This window comes from Brachyistius frenatus, unplaced genomic scaffold (assembly GCF_029030835.1).
Source record: "Brachyistius frenatus isolate BFR_SWC_R1_liver_20210118 unplaced genomic scaffold, ASM2903083v1 Contig_244, whole genome shotgun sequence".
NCBI classification, from domain to species: Eukaryota; Metazoa; Chordata; class Actinopteri; family Embiotocidae; genus Brachyistius; species Brachyistius frenatus.
This window is the reverse complement of record NW_027210843.1, coordinates 394,006-417,155: the sequence shown is the minus strand read 5'-3', so window position 1 is coordinate 417,155 and position 23,150 is coordinate 394,006. Positions and strand designations below refer to the sequence as shown.

At 44.6% G+C, this 23,150-nt stretch overlaps 3 protein-coding genes across 4 annotated transcripts; all 3 read right to left on the bottom strand.

Moving 5' to 3' along the window:
* Positions 1-365: 365 nt before the first annotated feature.
* On the bottom strand, positions 366-8,937 carry mansc1 (MANSC domain containing 1). 2 transcript variants are annotated; one of them, XM_069720618.1, is made up of 4 exons: positions 8,284-8,937; positions 5,541-5,848; positions 2,929-3,069; positions 366-2,332 (listed from the first exon to the last, which is right to left on the bottom strand). In XM_069720618.1, the coding sequence occupies exons 2-4, from the start codon at positions 5,773-5,775 to the stop codon at positions 1,245-1,247; spliced, it is 1,464 nt and encodes a 487-aa protein (XP_069576719.1). In that variant the 5' UTR covers positions 5,776-5,848; positions 8,284-8,937; the 3' UTR covers positions 366-1,244. The 2 variants fall into 2 exon arrangements, with proteins under 2 accessions (XP_069576719.1, XP_069576720.1); XM_069720619.1 differs by having other exon boundaries at positions 8,436-8,937.
* Positions 8,938-10,029: 1,092 nt separating this feature from the next.
* LOC138634017 (uncharacterized protein C11orf98 homolog) lies at positions 10,030-16,138 on the bottom strand. The gene is made up of 4 exons (XM_069720603.1): positions 16,060-16,138; positions 11,521-11,645; positions 11,333-11,430; positions 10,030-10,989 (listed from the first exon to the last, which is right to left on the bottom strand). Exons 1-4 carry the CDS (start codon positions 16,096-16,098, stop codon positions 10,865-10,867), a joined length of 387 nt encoding a protein of 128 aa, XP_069576704.1. The 5' UTR covers positions 16,099-16,138; the 3' UTR covers positions 10,030-10,864.
* A 1,031-nt stretch (positions 16,139-17,169) lies between these two features.
* Positions 17,170-22,044, bottom strand: pthlha (parathyroid hormone-like hormone a). The gene is made up of 4 exons (XM_069720614.1): positions 21,962-22,044; positions 21,718-21,834; positions 18,561-19,094; positions 17,170-17,858 (listed from the first exon to the last, which is right to left on the bottom strand). Exons 2-3 carry the CDS (start codon positions 21,822-21,824, stop codon positions 18,584-18,586), a joined length of 618 nt encoding a protein of 205 aa, XP_069576715.1. The 5' UTR covers positions 21,825-21,834; positions 21,962-22,044; the 3' UTR covers positions 17,170-17,858; positions 18,561-18,583.
* Positions 22,045-23,150: the final 1,106 nt, after the last annotated feature.

Genomic DNA, 23,150 nt, shown 5'->3' with positions numbered 1-23,150 from the left:
GAAGACATGCAGGTGTATACACAGAGGGTCGCGGCCCCCGTGGCGAAGACGGCCTCCGACCCACCAGGTCCGATCTGAGCCCGCTCACACCGAGTCCCTCCAACACCAGAACCACTTCAGAGGCTTCCTGAGATTCGGGGGTAAAAATATTGCTGTTTGTTCTTTGTTCCTTCGCCAGCTGAAGTTTCTCCACAAGACACGGATGAGCGAGTCGGCCGCAGACGACTCGATGATTACCGGACGACTACGAAGCTGTCGGAGCAGTTCGACCTTCTGACGTCACGGCTGAAGGTCGTTGGGACGCCTCGAGAATAAAGCCGATAAAAATTTAAGATATAACAACCACTGAGAGTCCGATTGTGGAACCGAACGACGTGAAAATGAGTCAAACTCAAAGTAAAAAAAAAATTGGAATCTACGGAAACACTTTGCAGTCAGAAAAGAAAAAAACACATTGGAGGAATTAACTCGACATCTTTTCTTGTAATTTAAGTCAAAACTACAAGAAAGGACCTGCAATTAATTTTCTTTTTATGAATATAATATTCTTCTGAACTTGTCAGTTCACAAAGTGCAATAAAAAAGTTCAGAGACTTCGTACGAACAGATTATTTCAAAATTATTTCATAAATAATTGAAGGAATAATTTATTTATTGTTTAAGTTATAAATTAGGAATATGAGCCAAAATATTATATTTTTTAAACTTAAAAATTCAGTTAATTCATGAGAATTTTGTCCGTTTTTGATGTTTTGTTGTTTTTTTGTGTAGTTTTTCTAGAAATGCAAATTATAATTTAGTTTGTGTTATTAACAAATTAAACCAAATTAAACTTAATCTTAAATTAACTCACTTAACCTTGCTTAAATCATTAGTCAATTATGATGTCATTACAATAAATGTTCAGGAGGCGGAGCCTGAACTTAAGTTGATGTTGATTTAAATCGACAAATTATTTTATAAAAAATAACACAAGAAGCTAATTTAATTGTCAAAACCGCACGGGATTATTGTTGTTTACCACGAGCTCGACCCAAAGACCAGAGCATCGTTTGTTGTTTCTATTCAAATGCAAATAAAGCAACGACTCCAGCCAATCAGAGTCCAGTATTCTCAACACAAACTGAAGTACGCGCTCCGTTGTTGTGACTTGTGCTATAAACAAATTAAACTGAATGCTAACAATCTGACCCCACGCTAACCATCTCTCTTCGCTTCTGTTACGAAAACAGTTTTTCCCGCCTTCACACCTCGTAGTGCAGATCGTTGAGCTCCAGTCTTGTGTAATGTCGCCGGTCGAAGGACTCCATCGCCTTGCGGCCGCCGACAGCCAGAGCCAGCATGAGCACGGCGAGCCCCAGCACCATGAACGCCACCACGCCGCTCTTCACCGCCCCGCGCGTCGCCACCGGGTTCCCCCGTCCGCCGCTGGAGTTCTGGGGGGCGTGGTCAGGTTGGAGGGCGTGGTCGGGTTGGGGGGCATCTTTGGGCACGATGATGAGGCTCCCTGCTGGAGTTGTTGTGGTAGTGGACGGCTCGGTGGTAGTGGTGGTGGTGGTGGTGGTTGTAGTTGGAGAAGGGGCAGTGGTAGTGGTGGTGGTGGGTGTAGTAGTAGCACGGGTGGTGCTGGTAGTTGTAGGAGTTGTTCTAGTAGTGGTGGTGGTGGTGGTAGGAACTGCAGTGGTAGTTGTAGTAGGAGTTGTTGTGGTAGCTTGAGTGGTTGGATGGAGTTTCTCAGGAGTTCCATGTTCAGCTTCTCTGGTTTCAGGTACAACAGGAAGTGAGGGGGTGGAGCTCTGAGTCAGCTGGGTGGTGGTGGTGGTGGTGGTGGCGGCGGCAGGATGACCTTTTCCTTTCTTGGTGGGTTTATTTTGCTTTTTGCTGTTTTTGTTTGGCTTTTTGGTGGTGGTGGTGGTGGTAGACGCTGCTGCTGTTGTTGTTGTTGTTGTTGTTGTTGTTGTTGTTGTTGTTGGGGTGGTAGTTAATGATGAGGTTACTTCTGGCATCGTAGCAATAAGGATGATGGGAGGAGGTGCTGTCGTGGTGGGCAGCGCCTGTGTGGTGGTAGTGGTTGGTGTCGTGGTTGGCGGTGAGGTTGTTGTTATTGTTGTGGTTGGTGTTATTGTTGTTGTGGTGGTTGGTGTCGTTGTGGTGGTGGTCGATGTTGTTGTTGTGGTGGTCGGTGTTGTTGTGGTGGTGGTCGGTGTTGTTGTTGTGGTGGTCGGTTGCGTGGTTGTGGGTGTGGTCGGTGCCGGTGTGGTGGAGGTGGTTGGTTGTGTGGTGGTTGTTGTGGTGGTGATGGCAGGTCTCACTGTGGTCGGATGAATTAAACCTGTGTAGGAAATAAACCAACGCGCAGCGTTAACACTTTGTTGAAGAGATTTTTGGCCACCAGGTGGCAGCAGAACTCTACAGTCTGTCAACTTCCCCTCTCAGATCATGGTGTTGTCAGCATGTTGCCAGCAGCAACTTCCACGACTGAAAAATGCAACCAAAGCTACAGCACTAAAAACTGTAGTTCTTTAAATAACCACTAGAGGCTCCATCTGTGATTCAGTCCCCACAGAAATAAACATGCAGAAATAAAAAACATAAAATATAAACAAACATGTTTTTGTAAAGTAAGCATTAAAACAGAAACTACTTGTTGATTAATCAGGTGAGGTTAATTCTTTGGAAGGTTCGTAGACATGAGAGGAACCTTTCAGTGGTAGATTTTACTGACTCGAATATTTAATGGGTTAAAACCTGTTGTATTGTACATGAAAATGATCTTCACCTCCACTCATCTGCGATGAGGACATAAGTTGCATCGACAGTACAAACTGACATCGTCGGCGTATATAGATCTCTCACAGTAGTGACATCATGCATTTTGTGATTCCCTTTGAAATCACAGCGTTCCAGAGAAAAGAGGGATTTGTTTACCTTTGTAGATGTCGTAGGTGTTGATGCCGTCCGGCGCCTTCATCAACGGACAGTCCTGCTCCGTCGGGCAGTGGAACAGGAAGCAGTTATCTTCACCGGCATGTTTGTTGCCGTTGAACACGGCCATGTTGCACCTGGCACCTTCAGAAACACAAAGTTGAATTTTAGCATTTAAGATCTTTTTTATTTTACCGTGTAAATGAAGAAGCACATTGACCTGATTGGACGTGGAAGTGATTTATGATTTTTAGTCGTGAAAACAACAGAGAACAGTAAAATATCAGCTGGTCCAACCCACTCCTCCTTAAAACCCAATATCTTCATACTTTACCCTAAAAATATCATTTCAACTTTAAATAATTCACAAGTCCTCCTGTTTTGTTGGCCTCAACGTTTCCATGAAGGTTTTGTCTTTAAGGTTTTTGGGTCTAATTATTATGTTCTCAAGCTTTTCCAAATCTTTGGAAAATTTTATATCGATATGGTAAAAATGAAGGTAAAAAATTATGAGAAATTATAAATTTTTAATCAAAAAACGTATATTTTGCTTGGGGGAGACTCTGTAAGACCTCCACCACATACATGTGCCGAAGTCTTCCACAAACCTGAGGAAAACACAGTTAGTGATTTACAGAATCTGTAAACTGCATTTGAAGAAAGCGATTTAATTAGTCCACGAGGTTCAATCTGTAATGTGATAAAACGGACATAAGAAATACTCTGACATTTTACTGAAAAGTAAAAATGCTTTAAACTTATCTATGTTAACAATCTATTAAACTATTAACTGTGCTGAATGACCCTGTCAGACTGTTATGTAATTATATTAAATTATGATTAGCGATGCTTTAACACACAGGCAGCAGTTGATGCTCAATTTAACCACTTTAATCTCCAACTGATGTGTTGAATGTGTCATCGCAGAAAATCTCCCTCTGAGAGGCAGAAGTATGAAACACCTGAGTGACTCCGGTATTGTCGTGAACCTCGTTACGTAACGTCTCCTGATAGTTCTTCCCACCTGAAGTCTCACAGCTCTGATTTCCTTCTGAGTCAAACAACCGTCTAATTTCATAACGTGTCCGAGTTGTAACTGGTGACGTCTGTTCTCGGAGATGAAGATTCTCACATCACAGCTGGATGGATGGAGCTGCATGTCTCTGCTCTGTGATTGTCGTCTCCACCAACAGTTCTTCTCTTCTATCTCTATGCTGTCCTTTTCTCTTTCTGCTCTCCTCTCACCCCAACTGGTTGAGGTAGATGCTCCGCCCACCTCTGATCCTGGTTCTGTTAACAGATGCTCCGCCCACCTCTGATCCCGGTTCTGTTAACAGATGCTCCGCCCACCTCTGATCCCGGTTCTGTTAACAGATGCTCCGCCCACCTCTGATCCTGGTTCTGTTGGAGGTTTCTTCCTGTTAAAGGGAGTTTTTCTTCCCTCTGTTGGAGGTTTTTCTCACTAAAAGAGGAGTTTTTCCCTCCTAGTTTATGTGGGAATTGTTGAATTGTTGAATTGTTGAATTTCTCTGTATAATATTGTAAAGTTCTGCTGTAAGGACTTTAATGTGTTAAGTGCCATGAAATAACCTGTGTTGTGATTTGGAGCGAAATAAATAAAGTTGAATTGAATCACAGCCCGAAACACCATGAAAACAATCTGACTTTGACCCACTTCGGTATTTTTGCAGGCAGCCGGCGCCGCTCGGTCGCAGCGTGAGACCCCGTCAGTGTTCACGCATCGTTGGGCTGAATAATATTTAAGCATCAAGGTCAGAGATGAAACTTTACTTTTCAGAGTATCACGACGCGTTTCTTCTATCGACTCCTCACTGGAGGAGATATTTTGCTGGTTCGATCAATAAGTTCAGGGGGAGTTCCTGAACGCAGCACGGTGATGCACACGGAGTCGGAGGATCAATAACCTTCATGAGGACGTATACAGAGTGTCGTCTCAGTTCACCACGTTAACCGGACCGCTGGTACGTGAACATTAGTGATGTCACCACGGACCTGAAGCTGAAGCAGAGAAACAGAAAATCTTCAACACGCCTGCTTACAGCCGAGTGTTCCTGAGCCCATGCAGTGTTTTCCAACACAGAATCGAGGCTGTTTTTTGTTTTTTGGGGGGTCAAACTCTGTAAATGGTCAACAGAGACTCTTGAAATGTTCAGAAAGTCTACGGTGATGAAGCGACGTGTTCTGATGGATGTTGACGTTTCAAGAGGGGCGGAGCTACACTGTCCGAGACCGAAGAACTCCACTGGGACCTTCTGAGGCGTTTGAGGGGAAACATGATGACACTTCGCTCACAGTGGAGAGGAATCAGTGGAAATCACTGCGTGGGCTCAGGAACACTCGGCTGTAAGCAGACGTGTTGAATGTTTCTCTGCTCCAGTTTCAGGTTTCGTGATGACATCACTAATGTTCACGTAGCAGCGGTCACGTTAACGTGTTGATCAATAACTGAATACTTCCTCATGGAGGTTATTGATCCTCCTGCTCCGTGTGCAGCACCGTGCTGCGTTCAGGAACCCTCTGAACTTATTGATGGACCCTCGTATTGTGAGCTTCTCGAACATCTCTGGCTCCTGAACCTGTGGTTCCAGTATCACCTGGTTTGACCTCCTCGGAGCAGCAGGAGAAGACGCAGTCCCTCTCTGAGCGGACCACCCGGGCGTCCATGGCCGTCGCCGGTCTGGTCGGCACCAGTCTGACGTTGACGATGGCGTTCTGGTGCTGTCTGGAGAAACACGTGTCTGGTTCCACCGCTGACACAGGAAGTGATGTCATAAGTAGGAGTGCGGCAGCGGCGGAGACGAGCAGCCGGAGCGTCCTGGAGGGAGTCATGGCTGCAGGAGATCTACTGTCGGATCAGGAAGGCCTCAGAGTCCAGAGCAGAGCACAGATCCTCACAAACGTACTGAGGAGATACAAAAATCACCACTTCACTGTTTGTTAAGATCCTTGAAGGTACTTTGAGTTTCTCTGACTTTCTGTACAAATAATAAAGTTTGACTGATGTCATCACTTTTCATTTTAAAGTGCAAAAACAGAAAATAATCACAGCAGACGTTAGGTTGATTTTTTTTTTAGTCCAACATTTCAGCACGACATCACGACTTTATTGAACTTTTTCTGAATCTTCAAAAACCCGTCTGTTCGTCTCGGAGTCCCAGATCTGTCTCGGCCGAAAACAATAGATCACAAAGACGCTAAATTAGAAAGTGATCAGTGGAGGAAAAAATAGAATCCTATAAATGGAAGCTGCTCCTGAAGGAGGCGGCGGAGCAGCTTCCATTTATAGATTTCTATTGAACGTGAAAGAGGTCGTGAGACGTGTCGGAATCAGGCTCCACGGAAACGAAATTAAAACCTGGTTAGAGAAAAATCAAATGACACTCGCAGGACTAGTCGAAGAGCTCCGTGTCAAACGTTATGAGACGAAATGTAACCGAGAGCGAACAATATTTTTACCTCCGAAATGTGAAAACACTGAAGTACGGTCAACGTACCAAAAATCTAACGTACAAGACGTCCGCTTCTTGAACACGTTACGCCGTCGACAGTCGTATTCAGCAGAAACTCAGCGCGCTGTCAGACTGAACCTCCATCAGATGCTCGGTGGCTCGTTTGAGTCCACGGAGTCGGACTTTAGCCCGTTTCTCCGGGACGGCGTCAACAATTCACCTTATCTGCTTTACAGCTGCAGCTATCTGACCTGCTATCACGGTTCGGTGACCAGGCGCACCTTAGTCCTCCCGTCTGCACCTTATTACGAACCTCTGGTACGAAGAACGACGTCACCGTTCATGAAATCAATCGGTTACGTAACGTTTTTTTAGGATTTTAGGATTTTATACACTTTATTAATCCCCGAGGGGAAATGTCTTCACTACAGCAGGGGGGCTCTCAGGGGGGAGATGCTGCAGCAGGCTGCCACTAGGTGGCGCCAGGTAACCTGACCTGAGGTGCATGTTTTTGGATGATGGGAGGAAGCCGGAGAACCCGGAGAGAACCCACGCAAGCACAGGGAGAACATGCAAACTCCGCACAGAAAGGCCCAGGACCGGATTCGAACCCGGAACCTTTTTTGCTGTGAGGTGACGGTGCTAACCACTGCACCACCGTGACGCCGTTTTGATGTTTTTCATAGTAAAACATTAGTGATGAGAAAAGAAGTTTTCAGCGTCCCGAATCACGAGAATCCGCATCATCATGAGATTCGTTCAAAAGTTTCGTTAATCGAATCTTTCGGTGCGACACGTTTGATCCTCCTGATCCAGAACATGTTACACAAAGGCGCCAAACTCTGTTTACAATTCTTAACATTGTAAAAGTTTCCTCGCTGAATATCGAAGAAAAACTAACTCCGTTTTTTGAAGGACTGTTAAGTCTTTTAAACTGATCTATAGTTCGGGTTTATTCTTGAATAAACGGATGAACATTCAAAGTTTGTATTTGTCGGAGAACGACGAAGAACTTGAAGATGTGCGTTTGCGTTCATTTCTCTTTTTTAAGTGACGCGACGTACAGAATCAATAATCTTCTGCTAACTGTGCTAACGTTAGCAGCTAGCTCCCTCACAGTGAATATATCCCAACGCATTCACTTAAAACCAAGCAGCAACCCACTGTGACTTCACCAGTGTTTGTGAGCCCCCTATTGGGCCTCAGTGGTATTACACTTTAAGCCATTTCTGTATTTTATATGGTCTGCGCTTACAACTTAACTCAGAAATGAACAAATCGCTTCAGTGATTCAGTTCTGTTCGTTCTTTTGGACGAAAACGTCACAAGACTATAGAACATGAAGACAAGTTTGGAAGCACAAAACATCAACTGTCGCATATCGTGTCCATGTACCACCTGCCCTACGAGCACAAACACCTGAACTGCTTTTAATTGTCCTATTTAATCCGTTATGTGACGCCTCGGCAGGTTTAATGAGGGCAAAGCGAAGTGGGAGCTCTCCGACATACACGTGCGAAACAGGTTCGATCAGGCGAACTCAGGCGAACTCAGGCGAACTGAACTTCGCGTCGGTGTCGCGCTGACCAGTTCAGGACTAAACAGGACGACAGAAACAGAAAAAACAACACGAGGAGAAACAAACAGGAAGAAAATGAGCTGCAACTACAGAACATCAACATCTACTTTCACTGAGCTGTCGGTGGTCTGTTCGCTGCTGGAGGCGAATGATTAGTCGACTTCTTCAGGCGACGGCGAAGCGGCGTCGGTGTGAACAGCTGAAGTCTGGTTGGCAGCTTGAGGCCATAAATCCCCGTTAATAAACTCGTGTTGTCAAACGCAGCTGGAGTCTCTGAAACGGTGTTTGAAAAACAAATGTTTTGGGTACCTGTTCGGCTGAGCGACGGTCCGGACGACCTGCCCGACAAACGCGCCCGTACTGGTTGTAATGGTGCGGAGGTTCCCCGATCACGGAGCCTGAACCGGGACACAAAGCGGAGCGATGTAAACCGAAGTAAAACCCGGTTCCACGGTTTCTACCTGAATGTTCACCGGGGACGCAGATTAACTCTGCGCCGCCTCCATCGTCCCTCCGTCGGGCGGTGAGCGGCTGATGAGTCGGTGTCGGACTGGAAGAAGCACCAGCAGCGTTTTTCATCCAAACCAGTTCAGTCCCAGCAGGAAGCTTCACCCATCCCGAGAGGACATGTTGATCAAAAAACAACCGGCAGCTCGGTTCGGAGGACGTTTATCTTCTGCGTTAAATGGAGGATGTTAAGACGTCATGTCGGCGGTTAAAACGCCGGAAAGCCGCTCAGCTGCTTCTCGCTGCTCCGGATGATGAAGGACGGAACATGATGGCTGGTGCGGAAGATCTGCTGCTGCTCTCCTGAGTCTGACCCATTTTAGTCTTTGTCCTCTGGAAGGGGGAGGGATGGAGCCCGCATCCCCAAATCTGGAGTAAAACACCGTCTGATGGCTACAAAACCAAAAATATCACGTTCAATGTTCAATAAAAAGCTCCTTCGATGCCTCAAACCTTCAGAGTTTTACACAAAAAAACGGTTTATATAAGAGATTTATAGGCAGCCTCATCAGTAATTGATGCTGATCATGAACAATACATGTGGATGAAAAAACAGCAGCTCACATCTACATGTAGAGGATGTTTGAGATGATATCACAGATCAATACTTTATAGGAATCTATGGAAAACCGTTAAAGACACAGAAGTAGGACATAAATCAAAATATGGACTAAATCTATATAAAGTATTGAAGCCCAATTAAAGTCTAAAAAGACATTAAAAATAATCACATATTAATAGAAAAATATAGACTGTTGAAACCCCCCAAAATAAAAACAAAAACATAGAGTCAAATTGTGGACGATGTCCTCTAAACTTATGGAAGTCAATTAAACCCCCAAATTATACAAAAATAAGTACAATATTTCAATATATCACATGTCGGATTAAATGTATGGAAGCCCTCTGCAACCAAAAAAGATAAAACAAAAATATTAGAAGTGAAGAACAGATCAATTTTCATAGTGTCAAAATTGCGACATTAACTAGCTCATAATAATGAGAATTAAATAAAAATTAAGTCAAAAGTAATTTGATTTAAGACAACAGATTGACCGCTATTTCATAATCATTTTATTACTCTTTATATCTTTTAAAACATTTTAAACTTTCCTGTGTTTCCTCAATATGACTTACACTACATTAATTAAATAAAGACATGGAAAACAAGAGTGTTCTTCATTTCTGGCCATCGACACCATCAGTCAGGATTTAAAGTAACAAAATATTGACATTTAAATCAATACAATAATTTGGTATTTCACAAATATGATGTAATGAAACCAAACTGTTTTTATTAGAAACACAAATCAGAATTCTTACATTTCAAAATTCCGTCAAACTGAATTAAATTTGCAAAATTATCATAATCAAAATTTTGAACGAGAAACATTCAAACATGTCTAAAGAAACCAAACGCATATAAAATCACAGCAGAAAATATTCCACAAGTCTGAATAACATTTGATAAAACTGCTGCGTCGGCGGTTTTAATTCATTAAGTCAACAACAAAGAAAAATACAGAAGCGAACCAGACTTCATATTTAAAACAGATTATGAACTTGGAAACTGCTGCTGATGTATTTCAATAAATCAGAATAAAACAAACCTGTTTAATAAAAAACAGAAAGATGCGACGACCACAGAAAACGTGACGTAAAGTTGTCAATATACGGAAGAAAAAAAACGTACGAATAGATTAACTTCAAAATACCTTCGGTGGATCTGAATGAAGAAACAAGTTGTGACATGAAGGAAGTTTTTATCATATCAAGTCAAAATTATTTCAAGAAAAAAAAGAACATAAACGCGAGAATCTCTTCAAATTAAAATTAGTAAACAGAATTTATTACTGTGTTGAAAACATTTTTGATGATTTTTTTCATAATTACCTTGTGAAATAACATTTTTTTCAACATCTCACATCACGACTTCATTTATTCAGATTTATCTCGTAGCCGTGACTTCGACAGCGGTTTTTAATCAGTTGATCAACATTTAGTTTAAAAAATGTCACTTAAATATGAAAAATGTTAGTTAATGTCACCAAAACATTAGATTCTTCTGATGAAGTCTGAAATACCCAAAAAAATAAATTCAGTTTTCTTGACTGAAGATAGAATTTTTTTTATAATTTATCACCATCGAGCAGCTAAAACCTTTTTTTTGACGAGAGACCAAAACGATTTATTATTAAAATGTAGTTTGATTCAACAAAACAACTGTTGCACATCTACAATTTGTATTTTTATTGTTAATCTTTTTCAAACTATCTTCCCTGTTTTGACATTAATGGGCTTCCGTACGTCGCCGGAACAAACGTCAATCAATCGTCTGTTCGGACTTCGGACTCGTTCTGAGAAACAAAACGTAAATCTGACATCATTGGACGTCGTCCATCTCGACGTCGACCTGGACTCCCGACGCGTTCTTCTTCTTCGTCTTCGTGGTCGGCGCTGACGAGGAGTCCTGCTGCTTCTTCTTCTGTGGTGCTGCTGCCTTTCCGACTGCAGAGATATTTTAGAGTTTTAATATCTCAGAAAAAAAATCTCCATCAAACATTTGAAACTGAACAGCATTTTTTTTTTGTTTTCCAGAAATAATGACAAATGCTTTTTAATCTTATATCTTGTTTCTACATCAAAAACTTCCAAACCTTAATTTAATGAAACCAGAAACGCTAAAAAACATTTGAACCCAAATTACATGACATTTCATTTAGCTGACGCTTTTATCCAAAGAGACTTCTGAAAGTCGATCGAGTTTAAAACAGTTTCATAACAATAAGTGTGTTCAAATCAACCAATCGGTGGGTGTTTGAGAGGAGGATGAGGTCGTGGCGTTCTTTACCTTCCATACCGGCCGTCTCCTGCTGGAGGCGCTGCAGCTGCTTCAGCAGCTTCCGCTTCTTCTTCCCCGACAGCGTGATGTTCGCTCTCGAACTCGAACTGCAGGGATAGAAAACAAAAACACAGTGACGAGACGGGACGACGCGGGTGAAGGAGGCGAGTAGCCACGGTGACACGTTGACCTCTGACCTCCTCTTCTTCAGGTGATGGACGGTGATGAGACCTCGGTCCACCACGGCGCCGACGATCTGGTGCCTCTTCCTCTTTTCTCGGCTCAGAACTCGACGGCGCTTGAAGAGGTTCCTCCCCAACTCCTGAAAAAAATGATTCAGGATGTCAAAAGTTTGACACGTTTCAGCTGAAACAGTCAAATAAAAACAAGAAAACAAGAAAAACAATAAAATCAATAAAACAAGAAAAACAATAAAATCAATAAAAACAGGAGAGTTTGTGTTAAATTCACCAGCAGGTCCGATTCTGATCAGTTAGTGTGAAAAACTACCAAACAGATCGGGTCCAGACTACATCCCAGCCTGCTCCTCCTTCTCCTCCTCCTGCTCCTCCTCCTCCCCTCTCCCTCCTCCTCCTCCCCTCCTGCTCTTCCTCCCCCCTCCTCCTCCTCCCCTCCTGCTCCTCCTTCTGCTCTTCCTCCCCCCTCTTCCTCCTCCCCCTCCTCCCCTCCTCCTCCTCCTCCTCCTCCTCCTCGAACAGTAGAACTTTAGTATCTTCTAATAGAACTTTGTAGTTTGACTTTCTAGAAGATAAATGATATTTTCTTGATTCTTGTTCTGTTTTGAACCTTCATGTTTAAATGAACTTATTATGAGTCTTTGGATAAAAGAATCAGATAAATGTAATGAAATAAAAAAGATGGATTGGTAGATCAGACCACAACCTGGTCCTGCTGACTCCCAGGTATGTCCCCCTGGTGCAGAGGCAGCCTGTGACCACCAGGACTGTGAGGAGGTGGACACAGGAGGCTAAAGACGCCCTGCAGGACTGCTTTGGGTCCACGGACTGGGACGTGCTGTGTGGACCACATGGGGAGGACATCAACAGCAGGACGGACTGTATCACAGAATACATCAAATTCTGTGAACACACCACCGTACCATCCCGGACTGTAAAATGCTTCCCCAACAACAAGCCATGGATCACCAGTGACCTGAAGGTGCTTCTTAATAAGAAGAAAGCAGCCTTCAGGTCTGGGGACAGGGAGGAGCTCAGGAGAGTGCAGCGCCACCTGAAGGAGAAGATGAGGGAGTGCAAGGACTCCTACAGGAGGAAGCTGGAGGCCAAACTCCAGCAGAACAATGTGAGGGAGGTGTGAAGGAGATTACTGGGTTCAAGGGGAGAGAGAGAGACAACCAGGGGGAACCTGGAGAGGAACAACCAGGGGGAACCTGGAGAGGAACAACCAGGGGGAACCTGGAGAGGTCAAATGAGCTAAACTGAGAGTTCTGGGAGAGGAGGTGGACATGGTGGAGGAGTACAAGTACCTGGTGTCTCCATGACAACAGACTGAACTGGAAGACCAACATCAACGCTGTCTACAAGAAGGTGATGAGTCGACTCTTTTTCTTGAGGAAACTTCGATCCTTCAATGTGTGCAGCAAGATGTTGGAGATGTTCTACCATCTGTTGTGGCCAGTGAACTGTACTTCGCTGGGGTCTGCTGGGGGAGCAGCATTGGAGCCGGAGACACCAACAGACTTAACAAGCTGGTTAAGAAGGCCGGCTCCATCATCAGCTACAAACTAGATAGTCTGGAAAAGGTGGTGGAGAGGAGGACGCTGAACAAACTATTGTCCATATTGGATAATCCTGACCACCCTCTCCACCTGCTGCAGGGACAGAGGAGGACGTTCTTCAAAAGACTCCTCCAGCTCCGCTGTCACAAGGACAGATATAAGAGATCATTCTTGATACAGGAGATCATTCCTGATACAGGAGATCATTCCTGATACAGGAGATCATTCCTGATACAAGAGATCATTCCAGATACAGGAGATCATTCCTGATACAGGAGATCATTCCTGATACAGGAGATGGTTCCTGATACAGGAGATCATTCCAGATACAGGAGATCATTCCTCATTCCAGATACAGGAGATCATTCCAGATACAGGAGATCATTCCTCATTCCTGATACAGGAGATCATTCCTCATTCCTGATACAGGAGATCATTCCAGATACAGGAGATCATTCCTCATTCCTGATACAGGAGATCATTCCTGATACAGGAGATCATTCCTGATACAGGAGATCGTTCCAGATACAGGAGATCGTTCCTGATACAGGAGATCGTTCCAGATACAGGAGATCATTCCAGATACAGGAGATCATTCCTGATACAGGAGATCATTCCTGATACAGGAGATCATTCCAGATACAGGAGATCATTCCTCATTCCTGATACAGGAGATCATTCCTGATACAGGAGATCATTCCTGATACAGGAGATCGTTCCAGATACAGGAGATCGTTCCTGATACAGGAGATCGTTCCAGATACAGGAGATCATTCCAGATACAGGAGATCATTCCAGATACAGGAGATCATTCCTGATACAGGAGATCATTCCTGATACAGGAGATCATTCCAGATACAGGAGATCATTCCTGATACAGGAGATCATTCCAGATACAGGAGATCATTCCTGATACAGGAGATCATTCCTGATACAGGAGATCATTCCAGATACAGGAGATCGTTCCTGATACAGGAGATCGTTCCAGATACAGGAGATCGTTCCAGATACAGGAGATCGTTCCTGATACAGGAGATCGTTCCAGATACAGGAGATCGTTCCTGATACAGGAGATCGTTCCAGATACAGGAGATCATTCCAGATACAGGAGATCATTCCAGATACAGGAGATCATTCCAGATACAGGAGATCATTCCAGATACAGGAGATCATTCCTGATACAGGAGATCATTCCAGATACAGGAGATCATTCCAGATACAGGAGATCATTCCTGATACAGGAGATCATTCCTGATACAGGAGATCGTTCCTGATACAGGAGATCATTCCAGATACAGGAGATCATTCCAGATACAGGAGATCATTCCAGATACAGGAGATCATTCCAGATACAGGAGATCATTCCTGATACAGGAGATCATTCCAGATACAGGAGATCATTCCAGATACAGGAGATCATTCCTGATACAGGAGATCATTCCAGATACAGGAGATCGTTCCTGATACAGGAGATCGTTCCAGATACAGGAGATCGTTCCAGATACAGGAGATCATTCCTGATACAGGAGATCGTTCCAGATACAGGAGATCGTTCCTGATACAGGAGATCGTTCCAGATACAGGAGATCATTCCAGATACAGGAGATCATTCCAGATACAGGAGATCATTCCTGATACAGGAGATCATTCCAGATACAGGAGATCATTCCAGATACAGGAGATCGTTCCAGATACAGGAGATCATTCCAGATACAGGAGATCGTTCCTGATACAGGAGATCGTTCCAGATACAGGAGATCGTTCCAGATACAGGAGATCGTTCCTGATACAGGAGATCGTTCCAGATACAGGAGATCGTTCCTGATACAGGAGATCGTTCCAGATACAGGAGATCATTCCAGATACAGGAGATCATTCCAGATACAGGAGATCATTCCAGATACAGGAGATCATTCCAGATACAGGAGATCATTCCAGATACAGGAGATCATTCCAGATACAGGAGATCATTCCAGATACAGGAGATCATTCCTGATACAGGAGATCATTCCTGATACAGGAGATCATTCCTGATACAGGAGATCGTTCCAGATACAGGAGATCATTCCAGATACAGGAGATCATTCCAGATACAGGAGATCATTCCAGATACAGGAGATCATTCCAGATACAGGAGATCATTCCTGATACAGGAGATCATTCCAGATACAGGAGATCATTCCAGATACAGGAGATCATTCCTGATACAGGAGATCATTCCAGATACAGGAGATCGTTCCAGATACAGGAGATCATTCCTGATACAGGAGATCGTTCCAGATACAGGAGATCGTTCCTGATACAGGAGATCGTTCCAGATACAGGAGATCATTCCAGATACAGGAGATCATTCCAGATACAGGAGATCATTCCAGATACAGGAGATCATTCCTGATACAGGAGATCATTCCTGATACAGGAGATCATTCCTGATACAGGAGATCATTCCAGATACAGGAGATCATTCCTGATACAGGAGATCATTCCTGATACAGGAGATCATTACTGATACAGCTATAGCTATTACTGCTATTTTATTGCTTCTCTATTGTTCTCTTACTATCTTGTTCCTTCTGTAGTGAAAATATTTCCCCTCCGGGATTAATAAAGTAATAAAGTAACTAACTAACCTACAAAACCAGCTCAACTTGATCTGAGAACACAACACGGGCTTCAGATCCGGTCACAGACGTTAACTAAAGACTTTAAAGTCTTTAAAGACTTTAACTTTTTTACATCTGTAATTAAACAACAACCAACTTTGAACCGTGTTTATCTTCTTTAGCTGTTCATGCTAGCTGTTAGCATCGAGCTACGTCTCCGTCAGCTTCGTTAAAACGGACAGAAACTTCAACTCGTCTCATTCTGGAGCTTCGAACCCGCAACATGAACCTGAACATGAACCTGAACCTGAACATGAACCTGAACATGAACCTGAACATGAACCTGAACATGAAGATAAATCGGTGTTTCTTACCGTTTTCGGTCTGTTTATTTTCCCTCCTGGAGGCGACATGCTGCTTCTCCCGCATGGACCGGAACACTCCGTCTTCTTCTGCACCTTGAATCCCGGCAGACTTCAGGCCTCACAGTTCGTCACTGCCCCCCTGCGGTTCTGGCTGCGCATTACAGCGAAGCCAGGAGCAGATTTTAGATCTTTACTGGAGCAAAAAATGACTAAACACCAACGAATAATCTCAATAAAACTGTATTTCATTACTTACAAACAGTTTTATTTTAATATGATGGAATGTTTTAGCACGTTGGTTTATTTGAAACAACTCAAACACAGTAAAAGAAGTAGATACACAACCAGTAAAATTAAACATACAAGACATCCAAAGCAGAGCGATAGAAAAGGTGGCCAAAGAAATTTTTTTTCTTTTATAAATTGAAAAAGGTTTCAAAAAATGAGAAATTAGGAAAAAAAAATAGATTTTCTGGGTTCTTTAATTAATAATAATAATTTAAAAAAAATCTGGTCCAACTGGGTCTGGATGAATTAGCCATTTTTTCTTATTAAAATAAAATCAGCTGGCCATCATTCAGTGGTTAATACTGACACCCAGTGGCCACATGCAGGTACTACAGCTCTACACATGATGCAGATGTATATTATTTTATGTTATATTATCATAAGATGCTATACCAACAAGTTTGCCATTATGCTTTTGGTTTTATTTGTTATATTCATATTTTATCATTTAAAAATAAAAACATAAATGCTATTTTTGAACTGCTTTGTTGTTAAAACTGGAGCTTCGATGTCGAACCCTGATGAGCAGATGATCTCCTGATGGTCTGTGTTTTCATAAATAACTAATTTTAAGAACCGATAGAAGAGAGGAACCTTTTGAGGACCGAGTACAGAACCCTGAGGGACACCAATGTTCAACTTTATAATACCGTTAGATTATTTTGATGTTTTTCTGCCCCCTAGTGGCAAAAAACAACCAATACAACCTTTATTAAATGATTTGAGATTCTCTACCATTTAATAAACAGAACTGTGAACCAACAGCATGATGATCATCAGATATAAAACAAAGCAACAGTGAAGAAACGAGACCGAGAGTTTACTGTCAAATGTTTAATCCATTCAGTACAGAGTGTTTATCTCAGTGCAAGTGCCAAAAACAACAATGTCGAGCCGTGTTCGGTTTATGTACAAATATGAAGTCTGGCGTAGAGAAGCGGGTCGTGGAGGAGGCCGAGGGCGGCGGGAAGGTCGCTGACAACAAACGGCTTCAAACGGGCCGAAAAACATCCGAAAAAAACAACAGAAAAACAGCAGCAGAGAAACAAAAAAACGGGACGTCTGAACAGAAGAACGAAGACCAACCGAGAGGACAGAGTGACGACCGTTGTTTTTTTTTCTTCATTTCAATCAACCACATACACAAGTCAATGAACAAAATTAATGGTATATATATTTATATTTATATATCTAAAGTGCATTATGGTACAAAAATATAGAAGGTCAGCAGCACCTCGATACATTTACAAAATAAATACACCATTCAGACAAAATAAATTACCGCAAAAAAAAATATCCGACATAATTGGAATAAAAAAAGGACAAAGCAAGGATTCACAAAGATTAAAATCTGTCGCCCCGCAGAGCATCAATAAGTTTTCTATTATCATATTCTGCTATCTATTCTGCTATATTTAGAATATTTACAGACAATAAATATTTTCCAATTTCTTTCCAAACAATCGCCGCTACAGGAGGCCGTAACGGGAGCATTTAGGAGTCCGGCGGTCCGAAAGGTTCTGAAACACAAAGAGAGAAATGGGTCAGTTCACAGGTTCATATCTTCACTGTCAGTTAGAAACATCGCAGACTTTCACGGTTCCCTGTTTGGTTTTCAAAAGTAAAAAAGCTAATTTCACCCAAATATTAGCTGGTGTGTGATTCCTCTGACAGCCACAGGGGGCACTAAGGAACCCATTGTTGGAGGTGTTTTATAAGTGTGGAGGGGGTTCAGGTCCAGGGGTCAATCAGACACTTATAGCTCTCTTCCACTGCCGGTATCGGATCGGTTCTACTTCATGGTTCTCCATCGGAACTCCTTTTGGTAGCGGGGGAACTATTGGGGAACCAAATCCAGAAAATTACCTGGTAGCTAAAGAAATGTGAAAAACAACCAGAAAGAAACATAAAGACGGTTTTCTACAGAAAGTTCTGAGAACTAATTTCCAGGACGGGAAAAGTTTCGTATAATCAGTCTGCTGGCGTACGAAAAGACGACGTCTCGGTCAGAACAACGTGTTTGTTGTTATGAAGAAAACTGAAATATTCAACTTCCTACAGGTGCAACGATCTCGTTTCCCTTCAAAATTTTTGTTCGGAATTTCTTTAGAAGTTCTTTGAAAAAACATCTGAAACGTGAAAGTCTGAAGTTTAAAACTCCCGTCGGATCATTTCTGGTTCCGAAGGCTTCACCTTCATCACCGAACGTCTTCGTCACTCACCTTCGTCAGAGGCTGACGGTGTTTCAATGCAGCGCCCTCTGCAGGCCGAGCAGAGACCTCCACTCCAGGTGGAGTCCGCTGCCTTCGTCCTCCGGCCTCCAGCCCAACGAACGCGCCCTCCTCTTCCTCTTCTCGCCCTCCCTCCTCTTCCCGGACCGCCCTTTCTTCTTCTTCTTGCCGGGCGCCTTCATGGCGCCGTCCTTGTACGTCTGCGACTTGTTGGTCTCCTGCGGCAGGTTGGTTCCCTCCTCCTCGTCCAGCCGGAAGCTGACGGGGAGGTTCTTGGTGCCTCCGGGCGGTTTGGAGTGCAGCGTGCTGCCGGTGGTGCTCAGGTTGATGCCCGAGCTGACGGCCGGCAGCCCGACGCCGGCACCGCTGCTGCTCCCGCCTCCTCCGGCGGTCCGGACCGGGAGGTCGCGGATCTCGGCCGTGTGGACTTCGTCCAAAAGCTCCTGCAGCCACATGCGCCGCTTAAAGTCCTGCAGCGTCCGGCCTTTGTCGTGCATCAGCTGGGCGTGACTCACCGAACGTTTTCTGTAGAGACATCGCAGAAAAGATTCAAAGGATTAAAACGAAGTAAACACACGTCCGTGACTTTTACACCAAACTTCTTTGAAATTTCAGACACTTTCAAGATGTTGTGACTCATCAATAAAAACTCGTTATAATATTTACACAGATTCTGAGAACACAGCTTTGTTCTCCTGAATGGAGTCCACATACTTTGGATTATGTAGGGTAGATGTTTGACCAGCAGGGGGCAGCACGAGCAGAAAAGTGTGGGATTGCTTCAGTATTTCAATTCGTTTCTGTCTCATCTTTATGAACTCTCAGGTCGTTTTGTTCATCAATCTGGTAGGCCACGCCCACAAGAGCTGGCACTCCCGAGAAAACTCAAAGAATAGTTTATCATGAGATATATTCATATAATTTATGTGCTGAATTTGGTACAGATGTTAAAAAATATTAAAAAATAAGGCTACAAAACAAACTCCATTGAAATTTGGGGGAAGTTTAGAAACTTCCGAAGTTATGACGTTGCTGTTTTGACACCAATAAGGTACGAGTCACGTGACGTGTGACTACAAGTCTGATATGTACATATGATCATATCTTCAGTCAAACATTTAAAACCTTTGCAGGCTCCAGTGAGATTTGAACTCTCGACCTCTGGTTTACAAGACCAGTGCTCTAACCCCTGAATGATGTGCATTGGCCACGCCCCTTCAGGATGTGTAACTCCACAACATACATGCCAGTCAGACTGAAAAACTGTCCAGTAAGAACACACTTCCTGAAACGTCCACACGATGGCGCCAAACACACAAGAAACACAGCCGCTGTTCAAACTGGATGTTCTTCAATAACCGCTCACACCAGACTCCGCTCACATTTCCTCCGGGAGGAGCTGCGATCTGCCCTGTGACTGATGAAGAGGAGCGGCGCTCTTCGCCGGTGCTCCCACCAGATGGCCGACCTGTTGTCTTTCAGCTGCAGGAGGATTTCGGGTCTTTGCTTTGCTGCGGTGTCGTTTTACTCCGAGTCCTAACTCTTAGAAAAACAGGCCGTGCTCGGAGTCTGGGAACCACCGAGGGCCGAACACTTCAGGTGTCTGAGCACACAAACAACAGGGACCCCCCCCTCCCTTTTCTTCTCCTCCTCCTCCTCCTCCTCCTCCTCCCATCGATGCTTCGTGGAGGTTTTTGTTGTCGGAGTGTTTCTGCTGAATAATAATATCCTGACCTCTGAGGAGCCGCTGTGTTTATATGCATACAGATATTTCCTGTAAATCGCAGCTCTGAAGGCAGAAAAGACTCTTTGAAAAGTGATCTGGTTCTGATTTACTGTTAATAAGGCTCACATCAAGGGGTCTGGTTCCTCACGCTGGTGGTTCCTCACGCTGGTGGTTCCTCACCCTGGTGGTTCTTCACGCTGGTGGTTCCTCACCCTGGTGGTTCCTCACGCTGGTGGTTCCTCACGCTGGTGGTTCCTCGCCCTGGTGGTTCCTCGCGCTGGTGGTTCCTCGCCCTGGTGGTTCCTAACCCTGGTGGTTCACCTTCCATTCAGGAGGCGTTAACATCCGACCATGAACCACCGAGACAGCAAGACCGGACGGACAGAACCATCCTCAGGAGTCTCGGATCAGATCCAGGAAGCGTCTCAGAGATCTTTATTCTAACTGCATCAAACGGAGCAGCAGGTCGGGTTCTGTCCACAGCTGAGTCCAGAACCAGCACAAGAGTCCAGAACCAGCACCAGAGTTCAGAACCAGCACTATTCACCACTTCAGGAGGCAAGGGAGGACATTGGTGGAGGGGACAGACGAGACCCAGAGAGACCCAGAGAGAACCAGAAAGACTCAGAGAGAACCAGAGAGACTCAGAGAGACCCAGAGAGACCCAGACAGACCCAGAGACCCAGAGAGAACCAGACAGACCCAGAGAGACCCAGAGAGAACCAGAGACCCAGAGAGAACCAGATAGACCCAGAGAGAACCAGTGAGACCCAGAGAGAACCAGAGAAAACCAGACAGACCCAGAGAGAACCAGAGAGAACCAGACAGACCCAGAGAGAACCAGACAGACCCAGAGAGAACCAGTGAGACCCAGAGAGAACCAGAGAAAACCAGACAGACCCAGAGAGAACCAGAGAGAACCAGACAGACCCAGAGAGAACCAGACAGACCCAGAGAGAACCAGTGAGACCCAGAGAGAACCAGAGAGAACCAGACAGACCCAGAGAGACCCAGAGAGAACCAGAGACCCAGAGAGAACCAGATAGACCCAGAGAGAACCAGTGAGACCCAGAGAGAACCAGAGAGACCCAGAGAGAACCACAGAGAACCAGAGACCCAGAGAGGATCTGAAAGAATTAGAGACTTTGAGAGATAGTCAGAAAGACCCAGAAACAATCTTAAGAGAGATCCAGATAGAACCAGAGAAAGAGTCTCAGAGAGTCCAAGTGTCTCAGAGTTCCTGGTGGCGGGTCGATGCCGTTCATCTTCCTGCTTTCAGTAAACACTCAGGTGGTGGAGCGCTAACCAAACATCTGCCAGCACGTTTCACACATCAATATTTTCCAGCCTCAGCTCGCCCACCGAGCCGACACGGACCCAGCAGGACCCAGCAGGACCCTGCAGGACCTCAGTAGGACTTACATTCTGCTGCTGAGGGCGTCGATGGGCCGTCCGTGGTGCGGTACCGGAGAGCACAGCAGGAACACGGCCAGGCACCACTGCTGCAGGACTCTCCTGGAGCAGAACATCTCCGGGTCTCTGAGGGGAAACAAAACCAGAACATGAACCTGCAGGAACCGGTCCACAGACGGTCCACACCAAGCCACAACAGAACCAACACCCTACACAGGAGGAGGAGAAGGAGGAGGAGGAGGAGGACACTTACGTTCCCACTGAGCTGTCAGTCCTTCACAAACACAAATTAAGTCCTTTGTCAAAGTTTCCAGAGTCAGAAAAGAGAAAATCCAGGTGATGAAACGCTAGAAAAGCAGAAAGTAGAAGACGTCCAGCAGCTCGTCGAGTCGGTTAAAGATCCGTTAAAGAGCGTCGGTCCGGCTGCAGCTCTTGAAGGTGAGACGGGCTGCGCTGCTGCTGCTGCGGCTGCAGGTCGCATCTGCTGCATGCTGCCTGAGAGCTGGAGCAGGTCACAGGAGACGGGAGGGGAGGACTCGTTAAGAAAGAGGAGGGCCCCGGTGGGGGTTGGGGGGTTGGAGGGGAGGAGGAGGAGGAGGAGGGGAGGACACAACAGGAAGGTGGCGCTCGAGCAGCACACGGACTCTCAGCTGCAGCTTCAACATCAACTCTGAACGCTTTCATCTCTAAATGTTTGACTTTGCTGCTGTGATGCAACGACACAAAGAGTTTGAAGAGTTTAAAGAGTTTGAAGAGTTTAAAGAGTTTAAAGAGTTTAAAGAGTTTAAAAGTCATGTGGACGATTAAATATTAAAAACAAAAAAAAGTTAAGTTGTTGGATTTTTGCAGTTTATGTTCTTTTGTAAAAGTTCAGTATGCAGCAGAGCAAAGGGAGGATTTAAACATCTTTTTATGTCATTAACTAAATTATCAGGAGGGACTCCGTTTACACTCCGTATAGCACCCCGTTTGCACTCCGTATGCACTCCGTTTAGCACTCCGTTTGCACTCCGTTTACACTCCGTATAGCACTCCGTTTACACTCCCTATGCACTCCGCATAGCACTCCGTTTGCACTCCGCTTAGCACTCCGTTTGCACTCCGTTTGCACTCCGTTTACACTCCGTATGCACTCCGTTTACACTCCGTATAGCACTCCGTTTGCACTCCGTTTGCACTCCGTTTACACTCCGTATGCACTCCGTATGCACTCCGTTTAGCACTCCGTTTGCACTCCGTTTACACTCCGTATGCACTCCGTTTGCACTCCGTTTAGCACTCCGTTTGCACTCCGTTTACACTCCGTATAGCACTCCGTTTACACTCCCTATGCACTCCGCATAGCACTCCGTTTGCACTCCGCTTAGCACTCCGTTTGCACTCCGTTTGCACTCCGTTTACACTCCGTATGCACTCCGTTTACACTCCGTATAGCACTCCGT

What these genes read in the sequence shown, in the direction of transcription:
- mansc1 (XM_069720618.1), bottom strand. Translation starts at nt 5,775, where the DNA reads ATGACTCCCTCCAGGACGCTCCGGCTGCTCGTCTCCGCCGCTGCCGCA. An exon ending in CTCCGAGGAGGTCAAACCAG is followed by an intron (nt 3,070 to 5,540) that starts GTGATACTGGAA and finishes GTGTTTCTGAAG; the next exon opens with GTGCCAGGTGCAACATGGCC. An exon ending in CACCTACGACATCTACAAAG is followed by an intron (nt 2,333 to 2,928) that starts GTAAACAAATCC and finishes TTTCCTACACAG; the next exon opens with GTTTAATTCATCCGACCACA.
- pthlha (XM_069720614.1), bottom strand. Translation starts at nt 21,824, where the DNA reads ATGTTCTGCTCCAGGAGAGTCCTGCAGCAGTGGTGCCTGGCCGTGTTC. An exon ending in GACGCCCTCAGCAGCAGAAT is followed by an intron (nt 19,095 to 21,717) that starts GTAAGTCCTACT and finishes ATGTCTCTACAG; the next exon opens with AAAACGTTCGGTGAGTCACG.
- LOC138634017 (XM_069720603.1), bottom strand. Translation starts at nt 16,098, where the DNA reads ATGTCGCCTCCAGGAGGGAAAATAAACAGACCGAAAACG. An exon ending in CATCACCTGAAGAAGAGGAG is followed by an intron (nt 11,431 to 11,520) that starts GTCAGAGGTCAA and finishes CTATCCCTGCAG; the next exon opens with TTCGAGTTCGAGAGCGAACA. An exon ending in GGAGACGGCCGGTATGGAAG is followed by an intron (nt 10,990 to 11,332) that starts GTAAAGAACGCC and finishes ATATCTCTGCAG; the next exon opens with TCGGAAAGGCAGCAGCACCA.